Source organism: Cupressus sempervirens, chromosome 1, assembly GCF_028749045.1.
Source record: "Cupressus sempervirens isolate cs-2001-9-10 chromosome 1, ASM2874904v1, whole genome shotgun sequence".
NCBI classification, from domain to species: Eukaryota; Viridiplantae; Streptophyta; class Pinopsida; order Cupressales; family Cupressaceae; genus Cupressus; species Cupressus sempervirens.
In genome coordinates, this window is record NC_143118.1 from 356,435,812 (window position 1) to 356,461,002 (window position 25,191).

General features: G+C 36.3%; 1 protein-coding gene across 2 annotated transcripts in view; it reads left to right on the plus strand.

Moving 5' to 3' along the window:
* Positions 1-4,367: 4,367 nt before the first annotated feature.
* Positions 4,368-25,191, plus strand: part of PSF2 — a 52,079-nt gene continuing 31,255 nt past the window's right edge. Inside the window, exons 1-6 of one of the 2 annotated variants that reach the window (XM_089825315.1) lie at positions 4,394-4,507; positions 17,583-17,641; positions 17,734-17,817; positions 19,313-19,389; positions 19,523-19,597; positions 19,738-19,852. In XM_089825315.1, the coding sequence (XP_089681441.1) occupies positions 19,342-19,389; positions 19,523-19,597; positions 19,738-19,852 (238 nt within the window). In that variant the 5' untranslated portion in view covers positions 4,394-4,507; positions 17,583-17,641; positions 17,734-17,817; positions 19,313-19,341. Of the gene's footprint in view, positions 4,508-17,582; positions 17,642-17,733; positions 17,818-19,312; positions 19,390-19,522; positions 19,598-19,737; positions 19,853-25,191 lie in introns of both variants that reach the window. The other variant, XM_089825308.1, reaches the window with a different exon arrangement.

Here is a 25,191-nt window from a genome sequence, read left to right on the forward strand (position 1 = left end):
TTGATATTTAATCAAATAGAAAGCGCCTAATTACCTTTCCTTTGTCAGTGTGTGCTGGCTCACCCTCCGCACTTTGTCCCTCCGGGATAGGTGCTACCTGCAAGATAAAAGAAAGATTAGCAACCATATATGCTACAATATCAAATAGAAAAAAAAACCCGAACACAACATAATGTACCATAGATGTCTCAAGGCCAAATGAAATGGCCAAGAGCGTGGCATCATCAATCTGTCTAAGCTCCTCCTCGGTCATCAACTAAACGTGAATGAAGATCACATACATATAAAAGTCAATATGGCTTAAAAATTAAAATTATTCTATTATAAAAATTAATTTTAAATCACATATGTCATAACAAAAAAATATATACACGTACTGACACTGAAGGAGTCCATGCCTCTGCATTCCCCTCCTCTCTCACATCAGGGTCTGTAGCCTCTGCGTGTGTGTCTGGTGTATCCTTGTCTAATACAAAATGATACTTAGGAAGATCACCTATCGGACCCAGGCAAATATTCTTGCACGTAATTCAAGTGTGAGGCATACAAACAAGTTATGAACTAGCACCAACATCATCAACACGAGGAGGCAGGATTGACGTAGCCTGAGATATCATTAGGCTACTCAACCTATGAATGGCTCTGATAGTCTGAGAGCTAGCCTCTATCATAATATCTGGATGCTGCACTCGAGGAGGAGGGGAGATATCAGGTGGGGGGACAAAAGTGCTAGCTTTCTTCTGCTAGGAAGAGGGTCTATCTTGAGGAGCTCCTAGTCCTAAGCCCATGTTGGGCTTGATGCTCCAATAGTTCACTTTAAGTTTCAACACAAATTCAACATATAATTTTCTAAGGAAAAAAATGGTATCTCTAAATTGCCATGTGGAGGGATATCAAAGACCATCCACCAACGATCCCAAAAGTTTGCACGTATGGCGTCATTTGTGCACCATTTAATCGATAGTTTGGATTTTTTTGGGTCAACTGGTAAGCCCATTTTCGGGTTCGCAAAAAGGTTGGCCAAATTGTCTTTGCTTATGTTGAGGGCTGCAACCTCATCATAATCCAAACCATCATCAAAAAAATTGTGCATTTGATCACGCCAACGAAGAGCGACATTTTGTTGGTTTGTAAGGGTTTCAATGTTATCCACTATGGTGTTTAACGTGGATAACATAGGAGCCAATGTGGGTACATTATTATATGTTCTATGCAAACCTCTCAACTCAGTGAGATTTTTATTTATCAAATCCTCGATTCGAGGAGGGTTTTGAGGGGGTAGAGGATCGTTTGGTGGACGGTTTTGTGGGGGTATTGGATCATTTGGTGGGGGGTTAAGAAGAATATTATTCCCTGCCTCAGTGTCATCATTCTAATAAGCCATTCCTATTGAATTGCAAAACGTAATACATATTAAAAAAAAACCTTAATTTTAACCTTTTTTTTCAAAAAAACCCTAGATTTAACTAAAACAAACAAAATCATGCTAAAATCTATCGAATTTAGATTAAAAATTAGTTTAAAAAACAAAAAAAATTACCTTAATATCTGATATCCGGTCGCATGGTAATACTAGCACCTGAAAAGTGAGAAATAAGGGCTCGCGAGTCTGTTCTTTTTTTTAAATGTATGCTACAGGTATCGGATATCCGATCGGGCCCATATCTTATATTTTATATATAAGATATATAACATATTTTATATTTTATATATAGCTTTGAAATATAATATTTTATATATATTATAATATAAAATATTATATTATATTATTATAATGTATTATATTATATTATATTATTATAGTTTATAATATATTATACTTTATTATTATTATATTATATTATAATATTAAATATTATATTATATTATTATAATATAATACATTATAATATAATATTATTATAATATAATAATATTATTATAGTATAATATTATACAATTATAATATAATAATAATAATATTATTATTATATTATAGTATAATAATAATAATAATTATAATAATATTATATTATATATTTAATACTTATTATATTATAGTATAATTATAATAATAATATTATTATTATATTATATATTTAATAACAATATTATATAATAATATTATATTTAATAATATTATATTATAATGTATTATACTATTATAATATAATGTTTTTATATTATTATAATATTACAATAATAATGTAATATAATTATCGGATATCCGATATATAATCGTATATCTGATATTAAATCGAATATCCGATATGGCTCGGCCTTTCCTTCCAGGCTTGGTACCTGGATAGGTGAAAAAAAGTCAGAGCGAATTTTGAAGCGCTTTTAGACGTGTTCAAACTCTATTTTTTTCACATCGCCACTTTTTGGCACACCATGATCCTGCACATACCCAGTATCCAGATCACTGCCATGCCATGATGGTTGATTGCTCATAACTATCCTTGGTATAGATAGCTCCTGCAAGTGTACAATTACATGCACTTAAAAGCCAACAGGGCTAAACAAAAGAGGAAAGAGAATCTGTCAGAGAGCTTAGTATCGATCATAAACATGTAGAAGCATGGATGGCACCTTCCATTTTACAAGCAATGCTGAGTATAGCAGTTCAAGTTGTGTACAACTACAAACCCCTCTCGATATGTATAGACTATTCCAAAGATAATGAATGATTTTAATAACATTCGTAAGGCTAAAGCAGTCTACCAACCAACTAAAAAAAAAGCACCCTTAGAGACAAAGGGTGCAAGAACATTAGAATCTGCTGGCATTAAATAAAATTTCTTTAGTTCTTTGTTCAATGTTATTCTATGATGGGTTACAGACTATGATTCCAAATGTTAATACAAAGTTCAATTGAGTCTCTTAACTAGTAACGCTGGTGATCAACATTAAATTTGATTGCCCTTAGACCAACTTAATTTTGAAGAAAGGAGACCTGTGAGAATTTCAAGGGAGGCATTTTTTTTAAACCCAAAAGAGGTTGGCAAATTTTTGTTCTGAAGTACGATCTGTCCCAATTGCACAATTGACAAAAATCATTATCATAAAATAGCATGTCAGAATGTAGAATTTACAAACAGTTAAGGGGTGCACTACAACACTGACATTATACAACTCATCGGGCACTAAAAAGAGAATATCGTGAATCCTATGTTGTGAACAGTAAAAGAGAAATAGATAAAATGCCCAATGGCGAATAGATAGGAAGGCATTCCAGATTGAGGCGATTATTAAAATATTTTAATAATCATCAACGTTAGAATGCACTTTAGTCCACTATAGACCTCTATCATTGGAAAATTCATAGACAGGATTCAGTAAAACAGTCGAAAAACAATCAGATGACACAATCTCGGCCACAGTTCAAAAATTTTTAATCGAAGAAATGCCTCGAATCAAGGAGAATGGAAGAGAGGAAAATCAGGGAAGCTTGAGCTGTACAATATGACATACACTCTCATACAATAGCACAAGACACATGACCGTTAAATGGAATGCAAAAGAGTGTATAATAGGACTACAATTCAACTTTCTACAAAATTGTTAATCCCCACTGAATCTACTGAAGTCAATTTTTGGTTTCTGCAATCGTACCAATACATAAAACTTTGAAGCTACAAGAGTTTAAGAGGAAATCAGGTACTATCACCTGCTGGTGAAATTACAAGAATTATGGCCTGCAAGAGAAGGAAATAGAGTGTGCCCATTAAGCCCAATTCGCTAGAAACGAGAAGCTTAAGACCTAAGATGAAAACACCTTAATCTAAAGAACTGAAAAGGAACCAATTAAAACCCCTACTTACTTGGATCATTGGGAGTAATCATGGCAACCCTGTTGAAAGCACAAGACCCAGTTTGCATGCCCATCTTGTGATAATAACTGTTGAAGGCATAAGAAGCATGATCCGCAATAGTATTAGGCTCATAACAACTCCTGCCGTCTTGAATAGCCTTGCAATCAGCTCCGCTGCTCTCGCAGGCCCAATCTAAGGCCGCCTAAAGAAGCTTAGCCGACTGATGCAACGATTTTTACATTAAATTTTAGATAAGAATAACATTAATGATCATTTATTACACATAGATATGTTTGACAATCTTTTCAACTATGGAAGCTTTTTTGCACCGCGTTATGTTCTAATTTCAATTGAAGACAAATATTTTTTTCCTTGCCTAAATTACTAAGAGCCAATGACATGGCAAAGAAATTGTATTTTAATATATTTTAAATATATTTTAATTGATAAACTTTTAATGGAACTTAAGGTTAGGAAAAAATAATCAAAATTTATTTGTACAAAAAACAAAACTAATAGCATCTGCACGAATTCCTGCCTACTAAAAAAGGCCATCAGATGGGACTCAAGTTGCGCGGGAATAAAAAGGCGCAAATTCAAAAAATAAAGATATTCTTCCCAGTTTCACACGACACTTGATTGGTGTGTTTTAACAGAGGTCGAATACAAGAAGATTCGCCGCTGCTCACGCTCTTGCTGATGTAGTGGTAAAGGTGAGCACACGCCTTTAAACGTTTTCTCCTAAGTTTCCAAGATGGTCCTCAAGACGTTGTTAGGGTTTGTGCAGAACTTAAAATCATGCAACGAAAACTAGGGTTTAAAGATTTATGTTTCTCTTCCCTGATGTTGATAATGTTGATGAACTGGCCACTGCTAATTCCTGATCATTACCGAAATTTAAATTTGAAAAAAAAATCGTGCCTCCGTTGTATGGCTCGCTTTATCTCATTGCATAGGCTTTGTGCTTAGGGTTTTTGCTTAAGCTTAAAGCTACACTACACTCTCTTAAATGCTTCAGATGACCATTGCAGGAGTTTTATAAACAACTTTATTCTTCTCTTAGGCTCTCCGGTCACCTTAGAAAAAATAATCCGTGCTTCCCTGTTTGTTATTGGATTTTGTTGCTTAGTGCTTGCAGCCCAATTTTAATGCTTATAGCTTGTGTAATTTTATCGTAATAACATGCAGGTAGTTTATTTTTTCGTAATAGTTTAAAAAAATGTTAGTTTAAGATTATTAAAATTTTATAATTAGTTCAAGGGCAGTTATGATGATGTCGCTGGCTGCATGGCTTAGGCCTTAGACGCCATAATTTGTTTAGCTCGTTTTCAGAGGAATCAGATAAATCTACCTCAAAAGAGAAAATAAAGCATTCAACTCGGGGTATTATATTTTGGTTTTTCTGAATTATGGCTATATTTTTTATTTTTTTGGAGTTACTTGTTACATTTCATCTACAACATAGAGATGCAAAGCTCACAAGGATCCAAAGGATGACTTCCAAAGAAACCTAAAGAGAGCAACTACCATGAATGTTAAATACAGAGTCAACTTAAAAATAAAGCAACAGCAGACTTGATGTGATCATCCACCATGTATGGAGAGTCATTTTGCCTTTTTTACCATCCCCTTCCACCTACTTCTAGTGAGAAGAGCATCAACAGTCCATTGAGAGCCATCATTAACTGCTTCATGGTTCTCAATATGAAGCTTCTCTGCTTCAGATTTGCCCACTTTCTTCTTCCTTGGTGAGTTTAGTTTAGAAATGGCAGAAGTACTTTGAGAAAGGGAAGGGGCCCCTTCTATATTATTGCCGGTGAATGTTTCACAAGAATAACCACAACGTCGAGAAAGTCAGCAAAATCTAAATCAAGATCCTCCATAAAAGGCCAAGAACCCCCAATCTCAAAATCAGCATCGAAATCTTGTTGGTAGCTACAAGTAGGACAAAATACTGAGAGGGGGGGGGGGGGGGTTTGTGAATCAGTACTTTGAACAATTCACTTTTTAAACACTTACTTTCCTTTAACAGATAGTTAGTGTAAACATTCACCTGATAGTGTCCTTTATGTCTTCTAAGTAAATGATAGTCATTGTAACTTCAACAATAAAATGAAACAAATACTCAAACAATGAAATTGAAATACATAACACACTGATTTTGGAATCACAAAAAACCCTTCATCAGAGGGCAAAACTATGGTGGGGATGATACCCACAACTTCATTGCAATAATAAGGTGCTTGGTTAAAAGCTAACAATAATGTCATCTTCTGAATGACTACACTTTGCTAAAAGTGTCTAGTACCTTGCTAAGAGTATCAACAATGCTATTAAAGACTACTATGTTAAGAGATTTAATCCCACTCTTACAGTGCACCCAATTAAGGGATTTACAAATGAGTTCAAAATAAGAACTATTTAGTCTTGTTACAAATGACATTGTAAATGAATTTTGTAATCTTGCTGATTAAATTGTTAGGTAAAAACAACAAGAAGTTGATTTGTATTTTGCCTTTCCTTTGCTTGATAGGCTTGTTGCTTCTAGCATCAACTATTCTCCTTCTGATAGTTTGCTGTCTTTGTTGCTTCACAAATAGCTTCACTTCTTTGATAGCTTGTCATTGCACTTCTGTTTCGATAGCTTCTCTCCTCTCTCTCTTATCCTATTTCTTCCTTTTCCTTTGTATGTTTATTCACTTGTTCCACCTTCTGAGCTAATTAGGGTTTTTAGATTCTTCCATAAGCTTTCTTTGACCTTTTCTCCCTTGTGACACTAAGAGACCTTAATGCCTTTGATAAGCTATGCTTTGTAGTATCCTTGATAACATATTAGTCTGCAATAGTAATCTACTTACTTAAGCATCACGACTCAATCATAGCATACTAGAATATAGTTTTGACCAACAATGACAACATCATAAAAATCATAACAACAAGGGTTTAGGATTTTGTCAAGGTTGTTAAGGTAACAAATCCTCCAAACTTAATTCAAACAAGTTAGTAATTGGCGCAAGCCCACACTCCTCAGTCTTATATGCCAACAATGTTTCTTGATGATCCTCTATAAACTTCATCTACCACCCCCATATCCATCATATGGGCAGGGTCCTCAGGAGATGGAGGAGCATCATTAGAAACAAGGCCATCTAAGTCTCATGCGAAAGGAGCAGGAGAATGATTTTCCATGAAAACAACATGATTCTGCCAAATGAAATCAGTGTTACAAGATCCCTCCTTGGGAACCCACCTCTTGAGGGTTCAAGAGTCCTTTATAGATTTCTCTTGACATCCAACAAGTCTATGGCTAAGTTGATTACACTAGAAGCAACAAAATGGGAGTCTTTTGTAATTTAGTTATTGAAGCCACACACCTTGAGGATAAGTGATGTGAATTATGTGAGGCAAAGGTTTGGAAATGTCAACCATGGCACAAACTCGATAAAACTATTGTGAAGCAATAGAGAAAGCCTCTTCAAGTTAAATGGAAGTGCTCACTTGGCTCATCATAGATTCAATAAGTGTCGAAGTTCGCATAACCAATGGTAGGTTATAAAGCTGAATCCAAACTAGAGTGGTTGTGATTTGAGCATAAGCAAGGTCAAAAATTCGAGACCATGGTGTAACAAACAAAATCGAACTCCCAAAACACCATGGTTCATTATTTTAAACAAAATTTTAGTCATCCAAATTTTGAAAAGTAACAAGAAAGAAGCCATGGTCAAACATCCCTGCTGAGGGGGAGGGTAATTGAGTCCAACATAATTTGCACGAAGCCAAAAACTTGTACACATATAACCTCTTTCATAATAACTTAACAATTAATGCCCTTGATTCAAAATCAACTGTCATTGTTGTTAAACAATTAAATTAGAGATATCAAATTCCATCATTGCACAAGCCAAGGAAATCTTGGTATTGCCTAGATAAAGGCGTGGAAAGGACTCAAAAGCAACTAATAGAGGGAAAGGATGTAATGCCCCGCTTGGAGATCCTTGGAACACAAGGATAAAAAATGCATTGAATTTTTTTTCTTAAGATAAGTTACTTAACAACAGCATAACGTAACCAAGTGCAATAATGAAACACCAGGACAAGGTGATGAGAATAGGGAACATGGCAAGACTCACATGTTCACCTACACCAATGGAAGTCTTGCAACTACTTTCAAAGATCTCCAAGCTCTAAACTGCAACTCACAAACCAAGACCACACGAATCATGAGAATATACCGAGGGGATGTTCTCTTTCAAACCCAAGGTAAAAGCTCCTAACATGGTTAGACAACAAGTCCATTTCCACTAGTCATGACATAATCCAAAATTACAAGTAGGGACCAACAATGGTCAAACACAGGATGAGGGCTCAAAGTTACCACCACTCATCTACCTGACACCATGCTGAAAGATAAATGCCGACTCTTGAAATTTGGCTAAGTTTGAAATCCTGAAGCCCTGAAAATTGGCTAAGTTTGAAATCTTGAAGCCTTGAAATTTGGTTGTAAGAATTTCTGAAGCCTTAAAATTTCCTAGAATCTTTATCTTAACTCAGAGAGGTCTAGAACCTATTTCAAATGAATTTTCGCATATATTAAAATATATTTTAAGTATAAGTTGGTTAAATGATAGATTTTAAACCCCATAGAAAAATTGTTTTGAATTGGGAAGGTGTGAAACCCAATAAGGTGTCCAAAACCAACTTCCAAACTTTCCTTGGCCATGCCTAAATGCCCCCTATTTCTCGCGCAAGGAAGTGCACTAGTCTCCAGTTTTGCGTGAGACTTTGCATCACTTCGTGCGAGAAAGTGCATTTCTCTGCACGAGGAAGCGCAATACTCCGTGCGGTGATTCACATCACACCACGCGAGGAAGTACACACTCCGCGTGAGGAAGTACATGCTCGCGCAAGGTAGAATGTATGTCTGCGCGAGACAATACATTCTCGCATGAGGAATTGCCCTTCCCATGCGAGAAGTGCCAACAACGCAAAAACGAGGCAAGAGGAAAAAGCATAAAAACATGAAACCTCCACACTGGGGAGTGCTAGATCCACGTAAATTGAGGAATGATACAAGACACCAAGTAGAGGAACGAGAAACATCTATTTATCTAATCCATAACAGCATATGAAAGAACATGCGGAAAACAACATTGCAATGTAAATACATAGTTCATAAACCAAACATCACATGAAGGAAAGCTTAAACATCCAAGCACCAACACAACTAAAACCCGTGCGTGGTTCCTCCCAACTGTAATAGCATCATGAGACTTCAAAGGCCCTAGCCATCCCTTGTGCACAACATCCCAAATTGCCAACTAGATAGTCGAAGTTGTCTTATGAGGGCGTTAGCACTACAACGTAATAACATCATAAGAACAAGAAGATTTAACATGCTAATCCAACAAAGCATAGATACATCAACTAATAGTGAATCACATTATCTAACCATATGCTAACATCATAATAAATGAATGCATCAATGAAACTAACATCATCTAAGCATGATATCGAAGCATTCCAATCAAAACATAAATCACAAGGAAAACATACTACAGAAACTCGATTATACCAATTGAAACATCAAGCGTCGGTCTCAGCTGAAAATAGATCGTCTTTGTACACTGGTCCCCAATAGTAGTATAGGTAGCTACACCTCCCAACCACGTGGAACCCGTAGGCCCACTCCTGCCGTGCTAATGGAGATAATGATACAACCACAAACACATATAAAGCAAATGTCCATGGCTAACACTTACGCTAGACAGTAAAGAGGACAACAACCAAGATCATGAGATAATGCAAGTACAATAGGTCCTGGTCAGACACTCTATGGGTCAACTATGTAGCGACTCAATGGAGGGTAAGTTACTTGGCATCAAGTAGCCCAAGCCAAATATCACACAGAATCAACTCCTTGAGGAGGCTCACACACTGTGTCCTCAGATCAACTCTGGGTGCTCACATTTTTATTATCTTAGATTTATTACTTAGTAATTTATTTAGTTATCACTTATTTGGAAACTTCTTCATGCCAACCTGGGAAATAGTCACCAAGGTTGTGAGAGAAGCCCCTCCATGGTGCTACCCTACATACCCATGCTCATCACATGATGAGTGCTCGTAGGTAATGCATATTTCCAACCCAACGCCAATGAACATAGCTCCATTGATAACAACCGGGAGATTGGGTCTCGCAAGCACCCGACAAATGCATGCGCATGTGCTTGTGTGTGGGCGCACCAATGTGACGAAGATCATAAATAATAAGGGTTGGATGAGAACACAAGCATAACAAATCACTCAACTAGCCTATATCTGGGAGTATGGATTCTACAAGAATCCTCATGCATAATAAATCACCAATCATCATGAACTCACTCTATCGGCCTAAATTCGGGAGTATGGATCCTACATGAATCCCAATGATGCAACAAAACCAAACATCATGAACTCATTCAACCGGCCTCAATCCAGGAGTATGGATTCTACATGAATCCTACTGTCCACAAAATAGCAACAAGGGTTCGATCAGAAACAATAATACCAGGTGCAAAATCACTCAACCAAACACAAAGTTGAGAGTACAAATGCAACACGCATCCCAATGCAAACATAAAGAAGCAACAATGGTTGGATAGAAATCCTACGGATAATTTAAATCCACAACCAACATGTGAAGAAAACTCGAGAAAATTGGGCGAAATGCAAATTGAGGCAAAAACCTCAAAAACCAAACGTTGACGAAAATCAACAAAAATAAAACACATTCAACCCATGGGTGAATGAGCCACATAAATCCAATAAAAATCAGGTTCAAAAACCGTATGCAAAAATGACTAGCATAATGGCGTGAAACCTCAAACCCCCATCCCGAAAATCAAGGAAATGCTCATACCCACCCAATTAGGTAGAGCTAGCAATTAGAAACAAAACGAAACACTAGTTCTCAACCTCCTAACAAACAACTACCAAAATCAAAAGCAAAAACGGAGCTGAAACCACAAAACAGGAGAGCCCTACTTGACAACCAAAAGGGCAAATACAAAAACTTGAGCAATAAAATAAAAATCTCGCAAAAATTGCCGAAAGTCACGACAATCCAAGGTATCCCTAAGTTGGATTGAAAGAGACCAACCTTGCAACAATCCCACGCTTGTAGCTCCCACAACGACTATAACAGTATTTCCTCTTGAAGAGGATTCGGAATTTGCTTTCAAATTTCTATTTCAAAAAGTGAGAAGTGAGGAATAAAATTCCTTTTCGGATACTTATTCACTTAGAGTAAATAACCAAGTCACCTAGTTAAATCTTGAATCAACTCAAACGAAAATAGGCTATTCCAAGTAATTGGAATTCAACTACGGCAAAGCTATCGAGAATAAAATAAAATAAGATAAAACCCAAAATTCCCTTAAACCAAAAATCACAAAAATCCCTTAATAAGTTTCGTGACAATTGCGAACTTCTAAATGCACAGACACGCTCGCAGGTCTAATCACATAATGCAAATGAGTCCAGATTTATTAAATCACCAGAGGATTTAATTTAAATAATTAAATAGGATACATCGACCATATAGGGACGAGATTGGTTAAATATGCACAGCTAAATCACTAACTCCATGTGCCACTGTTGGGGATATAAATCTTGCACACTAAACAACACGATCAAGTGCAATTGCATATAATAATATAGCCGAAGCGATAAATGCATTAAATTACATTAAATAACCATTTTGCATAAATTATCGAAATGAACAAGGTAAATATTTGTAGCACATAACCAATGAATCTAGCATGGACAATTCATTTCTAATTATTTAAGCATTTAATAATGGTTGTTTCAACAACATAAAAGGACACTTAAAACACATAAGTGAACATGGTCAAATACATGACTAACCACTACTGCAAGAACCTACTCAAATACAACAGGATAATAGTACACAGTGCAATCTCTGCACACATCTCAGGGTAATTACAAAACAACCTCATGATACCACATCAATCCTAGTGACCACTGGCACAAACCTTAGTGAACCATTTGACACATCATAATCTCATAAATCAGCCATAAGCATAATCAAAGCAACTGATACAGTAACATAAATCTAATCACCTCAAGAGTGTAGACCACTCATGGTCCCAATCATGATTACTCATTGAGCAAGATCATCAGGGTTGCATCCATTGGGATGACTTACAGAAATCAAATGGGAGAGGCACTACAATGGATCAAGGACTAGTGCACATTTTTGCTCCATAGCTACGGGCAAAATTGGCTTTGGAGTAAAAAACCACAATTTGCCCTTGACGCAATCGAGATAGGAGATTCCCCAAAGGAGATTGTCCAACCTTGCTGCTAGAGACAACTCAACGGAAATCGCAAACCATAACATTAATTCAATACCAACAAATAAGAAAACAATAGATTCCTTTCAATTAGCCTGCAACATGCAACATACAATTTACAAGAAACATGCCTCATTACTAAGGACATAAGCCTTATTCTTGATCGTCACTTTTTCATCACCTTCCTTTGTGACTACTTGGTCTGCCTAAACAAGAATTACTACCCTACTTATATATAAGATTGCCAACTACAGGTTGGCTTATCCGATCACAAATCCTTTCGATAAGAAAATGCATTACAACATATAGGTTAGGACCCAAATCCATAAGAACTCCATTAGATAAAGTTGATATGTTGTGTGATTGTTTATGGTGGTTCACAATTGTATTATCCTCGAACAATGTGTCACCAATAATCACGAATTGCGAAACACCATCGCAAGTTAAATCTTTCCACCATAGCCATTAGAGCAAAAAGAACAATGTAGGGTTCGACCAAATTTAAGATAATATTGATGACACGCCAATTGGAATGATCGCTACCTAAAATATCAAAATTGACAAACAAGAACAAGAGCATAAAGGAAATATTTTTGGTTTATGCAAGATTGCCAACTGTCCAAGGATGTTCTTGCTTTAGCCCTAGGGTTAGCTTTTAGGATCAAATCTTTGTAGAATGAATTTCAAGTGTGGAAAAGATTTGCCACATTCTTACACAACTTGTAGTTGTTTAGTCCTGAACACTAGTTGTAGAAACATTGTAATCCAAATTGGATGACAAACTGGTACCATCGTAGAGTCTATCCATATTGCCATGGGCATGTTCCTATCTTTGCATCCCAGTGCTGTTATATGCATTTTTATCATCATTGTCTGCACTTTGCATCTTTGCTCCATCAACTACCTTCTTGTTGCCAGTTGCATTCCTGTACTAACTATGTGCAACCTCTCGTTCACAGTTGCTAGTTTGTGCACTGATCTTCACGTTGCACAATTTTTTAATGCTTCTTTCCTATGTTACTTTCAAAACTTTATTTTTTTGAATTTACCACCATGGGGTCCAAAAATAATTATGTCGATTTCCTAATTTTCATGTCATTATGGTTGATTATGCCCAATCTGGTTCAATAAGATTTGGGAAAAAGTTTGTCAATTCAAGGGAATGTAGTGATAGTGTTTGAAAAGTGCAAACAAATAATGTTTAGAATGATATAAAAATAAGAACGGGAAAAGGTTAATATAAAGCTTTGAAGCTATCATATATCATGCAAGTATCTTCTTAATGGGACAAATTTATGAAAATTGGGACACAAGATAAGCCATCAAGCAATTTCATGTCTTGGCCTTCCTCATCATGTTTCCCCATAAAACTACTTATTTGTTATCAAGTTATGGTTAACATTTATGTTGTTAAAGTGAGTAACATGTTCTAAATTATTGTACGAATTTTGATGATATTAGTCATACAACGTTGATCTTTGAGATGTGCGCGAATGAAACCTCAATTCTCAGTGAGATTTTGCCTTCTTTCATGGAATGGATCCGATAAAGTAAACATTTCCGCACTTTCTTTAAACTTGATTCATTTGATGTTATTCTTTGGAATCTATTGCTTCATAAAATCCTGTCCACTTCTTTGTATCTATTCTATGAGTTTCTTGTAAACATGCTTTTAAAACTTTTGTAATTGAGGTTGTATTCCTTGAGATGTTCTTTGGCTTTGTTTGTAATAGTTGTACTTGGGTTCAACTCAATTGAAGTTGCACAAAGGTCATTTATAGTTTGAGTCTTATTGCTTCTATTCAATTCAAATATATTAAGATTCAAATAGGAAGTGATTGCATGGAAAGAATCAATAATGTTGCTTGTCTATCATTAGACAATGCAAGTTCACTTTGTGGTGATGTTTCATGCTATTGAATGCATGTGTGACTCTCCCAAACACTAGAAGATATAAAGGAGAGAATGTTTCATTTGAGGAGGATAAAAGTAAGTAATCAACTTGGGGAAAATAGATTATTTTCAAAGGCAACAATGAAAGGTGATGACCTTTCCATTAATAAAGGAGAACTGATTCCAATCATTAAAGGGGTCTTATCAGCATCAACATTTTGCTTATCATTAGGCATCAACAATCAAACATGTATGTTCTGACCAAAGATTGTCCATTGTGGTATGTGAAATGATGATAGGATTGAATACATATGGTCTATTGATATTTTGTGATTGTTTATACATTCTGTATATCCTTTATTATAATAATAACAATTATTTTATGGAATTATTTATTGATTGAAATATCCTATAAGCCATGATGTAAGGATTAGGGAGTGTAGAAGTTTGGTAATTGTAGGAGCTATCAACTACATATGCGGTGGTTGTGTATATCAGAAGTTGTAACTTTATTAGCATTGGTGATTTATTATGCTCATGTTCGATAGCTATTGAAAACACTTAATTGTTGTAATTGACGAATTGCTTTAATTGTATTGTCACTGTATTGTGGCTGTTAAAGTGTTACAATAAAGATTGACTCTTGCAAATGCTCATGAAACAATTCCTATTTAGTAACTACAATTATTATGCCATGTGCTATGATGGTCTCTTCTCCATGAAACAATTTTTTTTAGTAATTGCAATCATTATGCCATGTGCCACTTCACGAGACTCTTCAACTCCAATATGAAGTGGTTATTTTCAATAATAATTGTTTCAAGACTAAGGTGTTAGAGTTTAAAATCTCTTCGAATTGGACAAGAAATATACCTTGTTGTCATGCTTGCGGAGGTCTCGTATCATTCCCTCGGAATGCTACTGAAAAATTTCAAGGAGATCCAAAGCCTCAGATTGAGCTCCCAAGTGGGAAAGATACAAGGATTGAATTTTAAAAGGGCATTGTTGAATAGATCATCAATAAAGAGATAAATATTTTATCAATGTAACCCCAATAATAGGGTATGCCAGGACAAGTTTGTGGGACGGGGAGAAAATGGGCCTTATTTTTGGATGACAATGGGACGGCATGGGGACGATGACAAGAGGAGGATGGGATATGGAGGGGTATTATATGGTATACATATAGAACTTGAAATGCGTGTTATGAAGTGATGTTTCAGAAGAACATACGAATTAAAAATATTTGAACATAGGAAAATTGTAACATGAACTAGAACCATTGAACATTCAACATGGTAACATATCACATACCCAATAGTAATATTCAAAAATCAAAATTCAAGTACCCATCCCAACGGCAACATGGTTGCAAAATGGCGGAGGTTGGCGTAATTGGGTAGGTGAGTACCTGGTACAGGGACATCTTGGGGACGGGTACTTCAAGGTTTGGAGGGGTGTGAGTCCTTGTGTTGTACTGTATTTTATGTTTGTACCTTTCAATAGTGATTGTGAGTAATTCATGCAATAATATCGAGAATAGTGAATCATGTATGCTTTTTAGCATTGATCTGCATAATTCTCTTCAGGATAATTTGATTCTATGAACTAGTAGTCTCTCTAAAATGTAGGATGGATTGCGGAGCAAAAGGATGATGGCTTAATTATTTATAATTGCATTTTAAAGGAGTAAGAGCTTAAGACATCTAGTGAGGAAGTTATGCCAACTGAGTGAAATGAACATACATGAAGACTCAGCTTGCTATCATAGGGATGAGTTGGTGGCACATAACTGAAGTCATCTCTCAAAGAAGAAGAACCTATTTAGATTGTCTTATGATCAATTTCTTTTATAAGAGGAAATGACATTTAGAGAAGAGTTCACTTCCAAATAATTTCTTTGCAATCTCCGAGGCACGGATCAAGAAGAAGTTCTGTGAAGAAGTGAACATGTTAGCTAAGTAGGTTGCAGTGTTGCAGAGAACAAAATTGCACAATCAATCTAGATTTAACAGTAATAGCGCTGCAAACTTTCAGTATAGGGTGATGTCGGATGAGGTTGAGGAGTTGGTCTTGGATGTAAAAAATTATAGAGGTGTGTGTTGAATACAGTTCCTCTAAGGCAAGTATTGTAGACAATCTTTAAACTCGGAGGTCTGGAGGTTGATGCAAGTGCTTGAAGATTCAGAGGGAGCTTGAGCAGTAGATGGAGAGTGCCAAGTCATTTACAAATGATCAACAAGCTGAAGAAGTAGTGCGACATTGAAAGCGCATTATTTGGTCAAACATTAGAGCCTATTGTAATTTATTGTGATAATCAAAGCTGTATGAATGCTGCCCCTGCTAAGAGGGAGTCTTAGCATTCAGTCGTTCTTATTATGTGCTATAATTCATTTTCTTTGAGACGGAAAAATTTGAGGTGAAAGCCCTTGTAATGCATTTTTCTCTGAGACAGAGAAATTTGAAGTGAAAGCCCTTATAATGCATTTTTCTTTGAGATGGAGAAATTTGAGGTAAAAGCCCGTGATGCTCTTTCTACTCATGGGAGTAGCCATAGTGGATGTCATGTTGAGAGACTCCATGACAACATCACATTGACTCCATGATGTGAAAACATGTTTATTTTCACACATGGGAGAAGCCAAGGCGAACGTCATGTTGAGTGATTCCATGATGCTATCACATTGAGAGAATATGTGATAAATTTTAATTTTCTCTCAAATGGGTGTAGCCATTGTGACTGTTATGTTGAGAGACTCCATGATACGAGAATCTGGAAATGATCTCCTTCGCTAAGAGGGAGTGTTGAAGTTTTGGTAGCTACAGGAGCTATTAACTATACCTATGATGGTTGTATCTATTATAAGTTGTAACTTCATCAACTTTGATGCTTTATTATGCTCATGTGTGATGGCTATTGAAGACACTTAACTGTTGTAATTGAAGAGCTACTCCAATTCTAGTGTCACCGTGTTCTGACTGTTAAATTCTTCAATAAAGTGTGGCTCTTCCATATGCTCATGATACGGTTCTTTATTAGTAATCGCAGTTATTATGCCATGTGCCATGATGGCCAAGTTTTAATACAGCTTTCTTTACCTTTAACGGTTTTGGAGCTGAAGAGTCTCCTTGAATATGATGGGTATTTTCAGTTTTCTGTGTGATGTATTCTTGGGTCACTACAGAACATATGTGAGCTGGGCATTCCTTCGGTAGAGTAAATATGAACAGCAAGCCTCATCATATCTTTGGTTACAGAAATTCCTCCCTCGATATTCAAGAGATATTGGTGTAACTCTTGTCTGCTTCTTACAACATGCATTCCAGTGTATTGACATCTGTCTAATGTGAAAAGGAAGTATATTGTATTGTTGCCAATTTTCTGCATTCATTGCATGTAATTGTTAGTGTCATCATATATATAACTGCTGTAGTTTTTACTCATGATTCATGTCTGCTGTGTCAAACATGGAGTGTAATGTCATTTATTATGTAACATTTGCTGTTTTCTAGCATTGACTGGAGGTATTTTTGTGATCAGCATTTGGTGATGAAATGCTTCTTGCACGAGATACAAGTGCAGTTGGTAGCCTTTATGTGGTAATTTTCATTGGCAGAGTGTTGCTCAAATGTTCAGGGATTTACAACTGTTCTGTTTCTGTTCTGAGATCAGTGTGAATGGTTTTATGCAGACAGCTGGTCTTCTTGTTGGAAATTATTGTGGCAGTGTGTATGGTCAAGGGTGCTCTTGACACAATCATTATTGGTGACTTGAAGTGCGTGTGATTATTCTGTAGCATATTCTTAATGTTCTCTGCAATACATATTCTTCAAGGGTTTTTGTGTGTGTCGCTACAAGTGCTAAATCTGTGGCATCTGGTATTCTACATTACTGTGTTGCAGAGCATATGATTATACTGCTGATGGAGATAGGGAAATAGTTGATCGTTATCATTTCTGTTATAACTTATATTGATTCAGTTTGTAGTTGTGAAAGCTCAAGAGTTCATGAACCGTGATCTTGGACTCTGATTTTATTTGAATAATGTTAGATTTTGGGGGTGTGGCTGGGTTTTACCCTTGAGTAGGATGGTTTTCTCAGGGTATTTCTGGTGTCCATGTGTTTTGATTTTTCTGTTATTTGTTTTCATGCAATCCTGGTTCAAAAATCAGCACGGAGGATCTCAATTTATTTGACAAGGGTATCTAGAATTAGGGAAACGTAAGCTCACAAAATTTTTTGCTGAGATGCCATCCCAAAGTTGGTGTTAACTAGTTGAACCTGGAATTATTAAAAGTATGAAATAAAATTCAAAAATCAAATATAGTATCTGCTATTCTACCTCTAGACAGAAATCCCCATTCTTCAGCTGCAAGAATATTCCAACTGCTAGAAAGTTAGCAAAAACAAATTCTAATGACTTTCATCACTTAGCTATCAAACTTCTGTTAGCATTTATCATAGCTGGATTAACAATGAAAAGGCAACTACCAAATGCACATAAGCACATTTTTTTGCACAAAAATCTTCTCTTACTTTTGTTCCCGAATTTAAATTTTGGCAGTTTTTAAAAATTCTTTATTGCTATAGAAGAAGAAGGGTGATTATAAATAAACTTGCTCAAACTTTCATTCTTCCATAGGTGAGCTCTACCATTATATTTTCTGTCCTCTTGGTATGAGACCTGAAGATTTTCTATTTCAGTTTGTGATTTCTCAAAAAATATTGTTAATTTGCCAGTTACTGAGTAAGTAGCGTTGTGTTATCTTCCACCTAAATCTTTGCTATCCCACTTCTTAAGGTGGTCTTATTCCTTCTAAGATAGCCATTGCTTCTTCCTTTTATTTATATTAAGTTCCAAGCAAACCGAAAGCATCAAAAAAAGTTGTTTGTCATCATCTTTAAAATCCTACTCATGCTGATTATGGATTTTCTTTTGTTGCTTCACCAAACTTTTTGAGCTCAATGCAATTTCTAGATGTTTCTTATATATGATATTAGGCTTTATCAGCCAATTCCCACCAAACTCATTATAGGTTAGATTGTTAAATTTTATGAATGCTTTAGTATTCTGTAAAATATTCTCTATTATTTTTCTATGGCTGTTGAATTAATAGTTTAAATACGAGAGTGGTTTTTATTAATTTTTATATGTGTTGTAATGTTGACCATAACTGGTTTTTGAATCTTTTCAATTGAAACATTTTTAAATGCTTATATCCTGTTCCAAATACATTAAAAATCATTATTGTTCATGTGAAATTTTACAGGATATCGTGGAAAGTAGTTAGATCCAACAATGGCAGGCCAGTCTGATCCTAAACTGTCACTTTTCTCTGCAGGAGAGGCAAGCTCTCCACTTTCCATGTAGAAATCTTCCATTTTATTTTCTATGTTGAAATATTTTAACTAGTTATATGGAATCTTTACAAGCACATTTATAAAAAAGTTAAATGAGGTTTTGTTGGTGATTTGTGCAGGTTGAGTTTCTTGCAGAGGATGAGATGACAAATATTATTCCTAATGTTCGGATGGATGCTTTGAATATGATTTGTGTATCTTCATTGCCCTTTGGTTCTAGTTACTTGAAAATTAGCTTGTATCATCCTTTGAATTTTTTTAATCCACTTATCATTTTTTCCTTGATTTAATAATTAAAGTTTCAGCTATATATATTGACAAAATGCATGTGCAGGGTGACTTTGGTCCTTTTCGCCCACAAATACCTGTTAAAGTTCCACTATGGCTGGCCATTGCACTAAAGAAACGTGGCAAGTGTAGAATACAACCACCAGATTGGATGTGTGTTGGTAGGTCTAGCCAACCTTTGCTCTTCTTAGAGAAAAGATGTACAACATAATGTACATCACAAATAAAAAAATTAAATTTGTTTCTACTTGCTTGAAAACATCTGAGTTTGTTAATTGTTTGACAATAAAGTGCCTACAATGAATTGTTTATAAACCAATTGTCTACTTGATTATTAATGTAAGCAAATTTCCACAATCCATAAGTATTGTGAGTAATGTTCTTGGATTAGATTGTGTAGCAGTCTTTTTTATCATCAATGTTTTGGATCGCACTTTGTGATTGATCATCCAAGTATGCTATCCTCTCCACTTTGCGTGTTTCCTTCAGCTAGCATTTATTGCTCTTTTAACATCTCCTTCCAATCTTCTCCTCAAACCCCGCCCTCCCGTGTTCCTCATCCTATCAATGTCGTTGGCCATTTGGATAGCTCCTTGAATTCTCCCATTCCCCTTTCCTCCTTTGGCGACCTGGACCACTGTACTCAATCCCCTCTTGTGGCTTCCTCACATAATAGGTCTGTCACAACTGTTGTTCTTTCTAACCCTCTTCCTCACATCAATCCTCTTGATGACATGTCTAGTCCCTCTTACTCCTTTGTCTCTGATCCTTGTTTTGGTATTCTTACGCAATCTTTGTGTCTTGCTTGTTCGTTGAGATTGGGTTCCTCGGTCCTCCCTTTTGTTTCCTCTTGCCCTTTCTTGGTTAGCAATTGGGAAAACAAACTTGTTGTCAACCTTTCCCAAGCGACCCTTGACCCCCTCTCTTTCAACATTTTGAAGTGGGTTCTCAACTTCACCTTGCCTTCACATGTGGTTCTTGTCATTGACTTCCTCGTTGAAATTGAGAATGCCATTAGGTCTCTCCCTATTGATGTTACTAAGAAAACTAGGTAGGATTGTTTGGTGGCTCTCAAGCATGCCAACCAACGTGAGCGCAACATCCATGGCAGAGTTTCTCGCTTTCAACAAATTTTCTAGAAATAATGATGTGATTCTTCTCAAAGCCGACAAAGGCAATGCCATTGTCATTATGAATAGATAAGACTACATCCCCATTATGTTAGACCCACTCTCTGACTCTAGCAACTACCGTATCCTCTCTCGTAACCTTTGTTCCAAAATCTAAAAAATGGTCAAATTAGCTATTTCAACCTCTTCTTTTGATGATACCACTAGGAAAAGGCTTTTGCCAACCAAAGAAGTAACCCCTCACATCTGTGGGGTTCGGAAAATTCATAAAGGAGGCATATCGTTGAGGCCCATCGTGGCCACTATTGGGTGTCCCAGCTACCTGTTAGTTGCTCATCTTGCCAAGCTAATCTCATCCTTTAAAATGTCCTAAACCAGATATTTAACCAATTTTCTTTTCAACAATATCTTCAGGACTTAAAACACAGGCAAATGTATTACGAAACACAATCGAAACCAGTAGAAGCTCCAATAGATATTTATCCAGCTTCTTCTTGAATATAATACTCAAAACTCAAACATAGGCAGATGTAATATGATACAACAATAAAACCAAAAGATTCTCTACAAGATAATAACCTGTTCTTTCCAAGGTAATATTCAGAATTTGAGCTTATGAAAATGCGTTACAAACCAGTAATATAAAAATCAGTAAATTCTTATACAACTCCTTAAAACACGTTATTGCATTAAACAACAATACAATAACCAGTACTAATAAATCCAATCTAAACACAGTTTAATAGTCAGAGTGGAACACTAAGAGAAGAACCTGTAAGCAAGTATGAAACACTTGAAGTGATGTCTCCCCGAACAATGGGTTTACATCCACTGTTTGCCGGCACTAGGGGCTATGTCAAACACATTGGCTGAAAGATGAAGCTTTCCAAATACTTTTGCAAGAGAGAACTGAACTCTAAATCATAAATCAAGCATATCCCAAGGAAAGAGTCTCATCTCCTTTTATCTTCACAGCTGTGACTCTTCGACTACCCTTCTTGGCTTTTCGTCTTATCTTTCCTTGTCCTTTTTGCCCACTTTGTAATATTAAATTGACCTTTAACAATTTGAGTCCACGCTCTCCAAGTCAAATTTTAATATTATATACTTATGTCTTTAACTTTTCTAATGTCCAAAAGGGGACATTACAAATCTCCCCTCCTTAAAATTGCTTGTCCTCAAGCAATTAATACTAGGATCCCATACAAATTTGTAGGTAGCTTTGTAGCTCGATCTGAGAACAAGTCCTGCCATACTGTGAAGCAAGTTGTCGAATTGCAATCCATCCATCAACCAGATCCCTGGATCCCATGTTAATCCAATTAATGTCAATGCACTTGAGGGCTGCAAAACTCTGAATGTCATCGTATCTAATCTCAAACTGAGTAAAATTGCTACTTAACTCTCAACAAGCCATAGATACATATGACCAACACCTGGATCCCAAAAACTGATGGCATAACCAGCTGATAGGATGAAATAAAAATGTATCCAGAAGCTATATAGACCCCAATAGGCGGTGAGGGCCCGTCCTAAATAGATGATGTAGTAAACGAGCTGCCCAAAAGCTGAAATCAACACCAAGGGCTCATAAGAGATAATATTGCCATCATCACTCTGAAGAGTCCCTAAATACATGGGGGTCATGAGAAAGAATGAAGCTGAAAAAGCAACATAACTCTCCTCAATCCTCCACAAGGACTTGTTTAATTGCTGAAAATAAGAAATCCATCCAACCTATATATAAATTAGAATTCGAAACCATGTAAAGGCTGTACGAAAGAGGGGCAGCATAGTCACTTCACACCACCAATCCTGTGACCAAGGTTCGCTGTTAAAAACAGTAGCTTGATCCGAATCTCTGAAGTCAAGGTCATCCTCTTCCTGGAAATCAAGAGGAACTCTCTCCTCTACCTCAAAAAGTGGGTTATCAGAAATCCAAACAACATCTACCTCAAACAAAGGGTTATCTATAAGCTGAATGTGCTCTGAATTTTTGGAACTTGGTCGCTTGGGGCAACTATCCAAATCATACATTCGGTGAATGCTATCAAATTCATCAATTACCTCTAGGAAAAATTTCAGTCTCTCTGAATCCTCATGTTCCCTAAAATGATTTGTGTTCCGAATTTGATTTTCGCTTCCTGAAGAGAAAATTGAGTATCAACCAATGCCTCACGAACATACTTAAGCTCCTTGTTGAGCTCCTTAATCTCATTCTTTTCTCTATTTGATTGATCAACATGTATTTCAGCAACCTTAAGAATATAATCCTTGTCGGATAGCAAATATAAATAATCCGATTTCATAGCTTCGAGAGCTGTTTTGACCACCTGCAAATCAGCAACAGGCCAAATTCTTTCCACTTCCCTATGAGCCTTCCTGTAGAGTTCTTCAACCATCTTGTGAGTGTTGTCACAATGTACCAAAGATGCCAAAATCATGTCTTCACTAACCTTTAGTTGGTTCTTTAAGGTGTGCATTTCATTATCGTCATGTTGAAGCGGTTCATCGTCTTGCAGTGTCATCTTAGGTTGTTCTTTTAAATTCATGTCATGGGTATCAGAAATATATGGTTCATCATACAAAGATTCCAACCTGCTATTACTTTGTGTGCAACTGACCACATCAACCTGCTTGTCAACACTAACTTTCAATTCACCAACTTAGAAACTTGCACCCAGAGTAACATCCTCTACATGATCGCTAGAAGGTTGTAAACCAATGGTAGTTGACTACTCCTCTTTAACAAGAACCTCTATTCGATGATTTTGATCTGCTGAAAATTCCTCATACACATTTTTGCCTTGGTCTTTTGCAAGGAGATCCTGAGCTAATTCAAAATGCTTTTTTTGCCATATCAGTCTTATTTTGCTGCTCTAGATGAAGACCCAAGTAATCACTGAATGATAAATCATTATGAATTCGGGTAGGAAGTTTTTGATACTCCTTGTAAATGTTGAACATTTTTGTTCTTATACCTGCTGATTGTGGCACCCACAGTCCAAAATATTCAGCTCTTTCTATATCTCTTTTTGTGTCATCGTGTTTCAGACTGCATCATCTATGTTCATCAAATTCTATGCTACCACCTCCAACCTTCTTTACATTAGTATTATGTTTTGGTGACAATCTTCTTGTATTTACATGACCCTTGGAATAATTGTGAAATTCTTGCTCTGAATTGACTTCTCTCACACTTATGATTTTCTAGAGAACCCATCACTGTAGGCTGTAAACATGAATGGGTTATAACATTTTTTTCGTTTGCTGTTGCTTTTTCAAAAAGCTGATTGGTGCCATCATTTTGTGTCTCGAGCTTCATTTGTTGATTATTTTGCAGATGTGAAGGTTCTTGAAACAGACCCAAGTCTTTGAAAATGCTGTTCTTCTGTTGCATAACATTCAGGGACCTGTATCCCAATCCTGCCATATGCTCATTATCTGCACCGCTTAGCATTGCATTTGGCAAAAACCTGTGGGATCTCGTTTGCTCAGCATTGTTATGCATATTTCCTCTTGCAAAGACTTGAAGATGGGTGTCCATGTATGTTTGCTCTCCACCACCAACGTCACTGCTTACAAATGCTTTGCAACACCTCTTTGTGTTCTTTGGATATCCTCGCGAGTCATAGATTGCAAGAAAGGGGCCTTTATCTCCTTGACATTATTTGGAAACCTTTTTTGGACAGCTCTAATGCACTTGTCCATGTAGGTGGATTGTTTTCGTGCCAATTTTTAATCCTGCTACCTCCTACAACCACATTCTTGGTTTGGATACTTAAACCATCGATTCCTGTGGTAACAATTGGAGAGAATATTTGCCTTCCAGAATATTCACCTTGGCCTAGTGTTAGGCTTGAGTTTCCTCTATTTCTATAAGGCCCCAAAGAGACTTTTTGAAAAGGAATACCCAATGGACTGTTTTCAATTTTCTTAGAAATTTTCCTTGTAATGGTTGTTTTAGTCCTAGGAATGGATATTGCTTAGGGCCGACTTCACTTACATTATGTGAACTGTATCACATTTTATCAAGTGCAAATTTGCAAATGTCTTCCGATGTGTCTGAGGTTGATATCCTGAAGAATCCACAACCAATTCCTCGTTTTCACTTAGTTGTCTTAGAATAGATTTTTGGTCTGAAAGGGCACCACCAACATCATCTTCAGATTCACCTTCTTCAAATTTAGATGAATGAGTTTGCTCATTCCATTCAGATGGGCTAGCACTTGAAGCATAGGCTGTTTGTGCCAACAAAGAACTTGTGTATGCTTGATTTGGATATGAAGCTATATGTCCCACCAAATTTACTGCTTGTCCACCTTTCTATGTATGTGTAGAACGTGGAGTTCCACCTCTATTACCCTCTT